General features: G+C 41.2%; 1 protein-coding gene across 13 annotated transcripts in view; it reads left to right on the forward strand.

Moving 5' to 3' along the window:
- LOC111967787 (eukaryotic translation initiation factor 4 gamma 3) overlaps nt 1-3,909 on the forward strand; it is a 67,335-nt gene extending 63,426 nt beyond the window's left edge. For 12 of the 13 annotated variants that reach the window (XM_023993145.2, XM_023993154.2, XM_023993184.2 and 9 more), the window contains 6 exons: nt 295-376; nt 629-727; nt 832-972; nt 1,171-1,252; nt 1,353-1,499; nt 3,008-3,909. In XM_023993145.2, the coding sequence (XP_023848913.1) occupies nt 295-376; nt 629-727; nt 832-972; nt 1,171-1,252; nt 1,353-1,499; nt 3,008-3,189 (733 nt within the window). In that variant the 3' untranslated portion in view covers nt 3,190-3,909. The remainder of the gene's footprint in view (nt 1-294; nt 377-628; nt 728-831; nt 973-1,170; nt 1,253-1,352; nt 1,500-3,007) is intronic. The other variant, XM_023993171.2, reaches the window with a different exon arrangement.
- The last annotated feature ends 2,091 nt before the right edge of the window (nt 3,910-6,000 follow it).

The following is a 6,000-nucleotide window of genomic DNA, read 5'->3' on the forward strand; positions in this document are numbered from 1 at the left end:
GGGATAAAGAGGGTGTTACTATTGCATCAACAGATCTTATCTGATCAGATCAGTCCACATGCAACCCACATTTATTCAGATCTCACATAGTCTGCAAGATGAGTAAAATGTACCCCATTTTGTTCCCTCTGTCAAGGATTGCTGCTTGTTGCTATCGCAGTTCTTTCATTATGGAGTGTTGATGTTGGCTCTCACACCTCCATTCCGTGCTTTCTGTAAACTGTGATATGAAGGAAAACAGTTGGGTGGGATGGAACCGCTGGAGACATCTAATGCTTTTCTCTTTGTCCACAGTGAATTAAGCAAACCTTTACTTCCTGTTGGAAGAGCTGGGGTCTTATTTTCTGAAATACTGCACATACTATGCAAACAAATGGTAAGTTACATTGTGTGGGTTTTACTCCTCTAGTTGTTTTTTTCTCTAATATTTCTGAAAGAATGTTTTACCCCTTTAGCTCTTCTGACCTGAGAGAATTTCACACAGCATCTTGTTAATATAGCTGTCGGATATTTTAGCATGACTTTTGTCGGGGTGCAAGTGAGTTACCAAGTGCATATCAAGTCAGCAAACCCATTAACTATTGGATGCCAGGGTTCTGACATGTTGTCCTGTCTGTCTCCCACACAGAGCCATAGGAAAGTAGGCACCTTGTGGAGAAAGTCGGGCCTCAGCTGGAGTGACTTCCTGCCAGAGGAAGAGGACGACCAGGATTTCATCTCACAGCAGGTTAGTGAGAGAGACACATTGTATTACGGCATGGAGGCATCCCAACAAACGGTTTCACAGCAATCTAAACCTTCTCTCCTCTCCGTCTCCCCTCCTCCTGTCAGAAGCTCCAGTTCACTGTGGCGGAGTGCTCCAGCCCAGCCCTCTCTGCGACGGAATTGTCCCCCGAGGTGCTCAACCGGCAGCTGGAGAGACTCCTGCTGGAGGACATGGCCAGTGATGAGCAGATCTTTGACTGGGTAGAGGTATGAACTGTAACATTAAAAGCCCACCACACAGCCCAGCACAGCCACGTTTGGCTTTGTCATACACATATTGGATTATAAATACATAGAGTTACATATTTCAAGTGAAGTGTCAGAGATAAAGGCACTGATATCGTGCAGCTTTCCCTTGTCTAACCGGAGCTCCTTTGTGCTCCACTGTTGTCCACCACATCCCAGGCAAATCTAGATGAATCTCAGATGAGCTCGTCTCCGTTCCTGAGAGCTCTGATGACTGCTGTGTGTAAGGCAGCGGTGAAAGGTAAGCTGTCATTCTTTTAGCTAGGGACAGTCCATTGTTTTGTATATATTATATAGCTAGAGCAGTTCAATCATTTTCTCCATCTTTGTTTCTTGTGTAGATGAAAACACTTCCTGTCGAGTGGACGTAGCCATCATTCAGAGGAGATTGCCTGTATTACTCAAGTACCTTAACTCAGACACTGAGCGACAGCTACAAGCACTTTATGCACTTCAGGCGCTGATAGTCACACTGGATCAGCCTCCTAGTAAGTAACATCCCACTTAGAACGTTAAACCTGAAGATTCACTATAGAGATATAAGCACGGTTCTGTCTCCTGCCCTGCACAGAACCATTTTACATTTACTTTTTTATTCTTGACAAAACTAAAATGTTTTTTTGTCCCATACACCAGATCAGGGCTGTAAATTGTTTGGTTTTACGGCGCCCCTGGATCAAATTGGGCTTAAGTGCCTTTTCTCAAGGGCCCAACGACAGATTTTTCACCTTGTCGGCTCAGGTATCTGAACCAGCAACCTTTCTGTTATTGACCCTACGCTCTATATGCTAGGCTACCTGCGGCCCTGAAGACATCCTTTTATGGTTTTATTTCATGCAGCCATTGCTATTATATAAAAATGTCTTCATGAACTTACTATGAAAACAGACTCATTTAAAGCTAGAATCCTTAGTTGCTACATCCATTTTTTGACTTATAAATGAATGATATATATACCCATTTACCTAGTTAAATAAAAATGTATAAATAAAATGTTATTCTTTAATAATATATCTTATAAATCCCTCATGAGCTTAGTTTAATTATCGTACCCCATCAGAACCCGAAATAAGCTTGTTTTACTCCAATGTTTTGTAAACCATGCAAATCAAATTTTATTTGTCACATACACATGGTTAGCAGATGTTAATGAGAGTGTAGCAAAATGCTTGTGCTTCTAGTTCCGACTGCAGTAATAACCAACAAGTAATCTAACCTAACAATTCCACAACTACTACCTTGTACACACAAGTGTAAAGGGATAAAGAATATGTACATAAAGATATATGAATGAGTGATGGTACGGAACGGCATAGGCAAGATGCAGTAGATGGTATAGTGTACAGTCTATACATATGAGATGAGTAATGTAGGGTATGTAAACATAAAGTGGCATAGTTTAAAGTGGCTAGTGATACATGTGTTACATAAAGATGGCAAGATGCATTGGATGATATACAGTATATACATATGAGATGAGTAATGTAGGGTATGTAAACATTATATTAAGTGGCATTGTGATACATTTTTACATAATTTCCATCAATTCCCATTATTAAAGTGGCTGGAGTTGAGTTAGTATGTTGGCAGCGGCCACTAAATGTTAGTGGTGGCTGTTTAACAGTCTGAAGGCCTTGAGATAGAAGCTGTTTTTCAGTCTCTCGGTCCCTACTTTGATGCACCTGTACTGACCTCGCCTTCTGGATGATAGCGGGGTGAACAGGCAGTGGCTCGGGTGGTTGTTGTCCTTGATGATCTTTATGGCCTTCCTGTGACATCGGGTGGTGCGAATGTAACATGGTTAAATCTTTGAATTGAACCACTCAAATGTTGATATCATGGATGGTTAGTCCTTGCTCTGTCTATGAATTTGAGTGGTTACATTTCTCCAGGCCCATCCCTCAGCTTTTTACTAAAACATTCAATTAAGGATTCTAGCTTTAAGCCATGGGATTTGGTTATTATAGCCCTTTTGTCTCTGTCTCTGTCTCTCCAGACCTGCTCCGGATGTTCTTTGACTGTCTGTATGACGAGGACGTCATCTCKGAGGACGCTTTTTACAAGTGGGAGACCAGCAAGGACCCCGCAGAGCAGCTGGGCAAAGGTGTGGCTCTCAAGTCTGTAACCGCTTTCTTCACCTGGCTGAGGGAGGCCGAGGAAGAGTCGGAGGATAATTGACAAGGGAGCAGGTGACCGCTGCAAGCCTCCAGGACAGCTGTTGCTACATAGAATAACTGCATCCTCGTAGCAGAACAAACGGACAAACCTACAAAATGCGTGCGGGCAGAATGACATATATACGGCTGGAATTTTTTTCTGCGGTATGGTTCTGAGACATGCCGCCATTTTGAGTTTGAATTCTAATGGCGGAAGCACTAAATACCTGTATTATACATAGAAAATATTTTTGTTTTAAATTTTAACTTACTTTTCTTTTGTTACTTTTTAAGAAGAGACTAAAAGATACATAGGTTCCGGACTCTTTAATTTATTATTTTTTTAAGGACTGCAAATATGGACGTTTATTTAACATTTGCAGATGCTCACAATGAGGAGAACATTGATGATGAATAGAAATAACAATATTAATTATAATAACAATAATAATTGTGAAATAAATAGCCTCCCTGGATTCCATGTTGTTTGGTTGAAAACAGGGTAAAAAGTTATTTTGGAATGTAGGGGTTAGGCAGAGAGTGAATGCACAGGGACAACTAACGTCATAAGACGTCACTGGTTATCAGTGATTAATCACAGGAAGTGTCTCCTCTGCTTTGGCTTGCTCTATGTGATATGTACATAAACTTCCCAAGAGGCAGCGGTATGCATTCAAGAAGCAATGCAAATCAGTCCACAAAAGAACATCACATGAACATAAATAAACAACAATGAACAATAGATGCATTCAAATGAAATAAGCAAAACGCAAGTTTAAAAAGCAAATGCAAGGGTTGCTGAACATGAAGCGCTTGTAATACTTCAGACCTACAGAGCAAATTAAAAGCTTGTAAATACATTAAAGACAAAAAAAGGTATTTAAAAAAACATAGCAAATGCAATCAATGGTGGTTATTTTGTTGAGTGGTGAAGTTTGCACTACAAGAAGATGTTTTAACATTGCAGTCTGAAGTGGAAAGTGAATTTTGTGTTAAGTGTGCCAGTGTTAAGTGTCATCTCTAAAATGAGACTACAGTATAGGAATTGTAAAAGATACATTACCAAAAGTATGTGAACACCTGCTCGTCGAGCATCTCATTCTAAAATCATGGGCATTAATATGGAGTTGGGCCCCCCTTTGTTGCTATAACAGCCTCCACTCTTCTAAGAGGGAAGGCTTTCCACTAGATGTTGAGACATTGCTGTAGGGACTTGCTTCCATTCAGCAACAAGAGCATTAGTGAGGTCAATCACTGATGTTGGGTGATTAGACCTGGCTTGCAGTCGACGTTCCAATTCATCCCAAAGGTGTTCGATGGGGTTGAGGTCAGGGCTCCGTGCAGGCCAGTCAWGTTCTTCCACACCGATCTCACACCGAAACCATTTCTGTATGGACCTCGCTTTGTGCACGTGGGCATTGTCATGCAGAAACAGGAAATGGCCTTCCCCAAACTGTATGTCACAAAGTTGGAAGCACAGAATCGTCTAGAATGTCATGGTATGCTGTAGTGTTAAGATTYCCCTTCACTGGAACTAATGAGCCTGAACCATGAAAAACAGCCCCAGACCATTATTCCTCCTCCACCAAACTTTACAGTTGGCATTCGGCAGGCAGCTTGTGTGGCCTACCACTTTGCGGCTGAGCCGTTGTTTCTCCTAGACGTTTCCACTTCACAATAACAGCACTTACAGTTGATGAGCAGCTCTAGCAGGGCAGAAATTTGACGAACTGACTTGTTGGAAAGGTGGCGTCCTATGACAGTGCCACGTTGAATGTCACTAAGCTCTTCAGGAAGGGTGTTCTACTGCCAATGTTTGTCTATGGAGATTACATGGCTGTGTACTCTTTTATACACCTGTCAGAAAATGGTGTGGCTGAAAAAACAATCCATTCATTTGAAGGGGTGTCCACATACTTTTTGTGTATATAAGCAACTCTTGGAGGACCAATGAAGTTAACTAGAACAATTAGCATCTATTATTGAACCTTTTCTAATAAGAGTTGCCAGTTTTCTCCATTCATGCAACTTGGTTGAAAAGCGAATTAACRACAAACTTTTCCTCGGCGGGGATTGACCGTATCTTATACCCTGTATTAGAGTGAGGAAATATTGTAATGAACTAGCTGAGCACGATGTAAGATGGGGCATGATTGTGGCAGGACAAGTCATATCTTGCATGTCTTAAATAGCCTTATGACATTTGCCAGCATTCCTATGTAATGCTCATGTGATCTCTGATTCAGATGTAGTTACTGAAGTTACACTCCACTGTAGTGGATGAGAGGAAACCTCTGCAGAGGGCATTCACATACAGTCTGCAGAAATGCAAGTCTGTGTCTACCATTGCCTTTGATCACATTTCAGATGATTTCTAATTTTGACAGACTGCAAACCAGTAATGGTATTTGAAATCTAGAATGGAGCTGACAAAGACCAGCTTTATCAAAACAGCTTTGATAACAAATACTTAATGGATAGGATTTCATTGGTAGCTGCAGGTATGGGATGACCTAATCTTGGAGAGACTAGGGTTAACCCATAGAGATGGACTAGTGCCCAGAAGTCTGTTTTAGCATTGGAAATGCCATTGAGGACTTTCACCATTTTGAAGGGGTCCAACTGGGTGCTGATTTCCTATGGGTTAAGGAAGGATCACATAATTCCATCCTGGTCATCAGGTGCGATCAGCCAATGAAATATATTTATGAGCAAACATTGGCAGTAAATCGCCAACCTTGGATTTATACCTGTTCAAACAACACATTCTAGGTGGCAGTATGCACCCTTTCAATTTGTTTACCAACTCATAGAAGTAGTAAATTAAAATTGA

Source organism: Salvelinus sp. IW2-2015, linkage group LG1, assembly GCF_002910315.2.
Source record: "Salvelinus sp. IW2-2015 linkage group LG1, ASM291031v2, whole genome shotgun sequence".
Lineage (NCBI taxonomy): Eukaryota > Metazoa > Chordata > Actinopteri > Salmoniformes > Salmonidae > Salvelinus > Salvelinus sp. IW2-2015.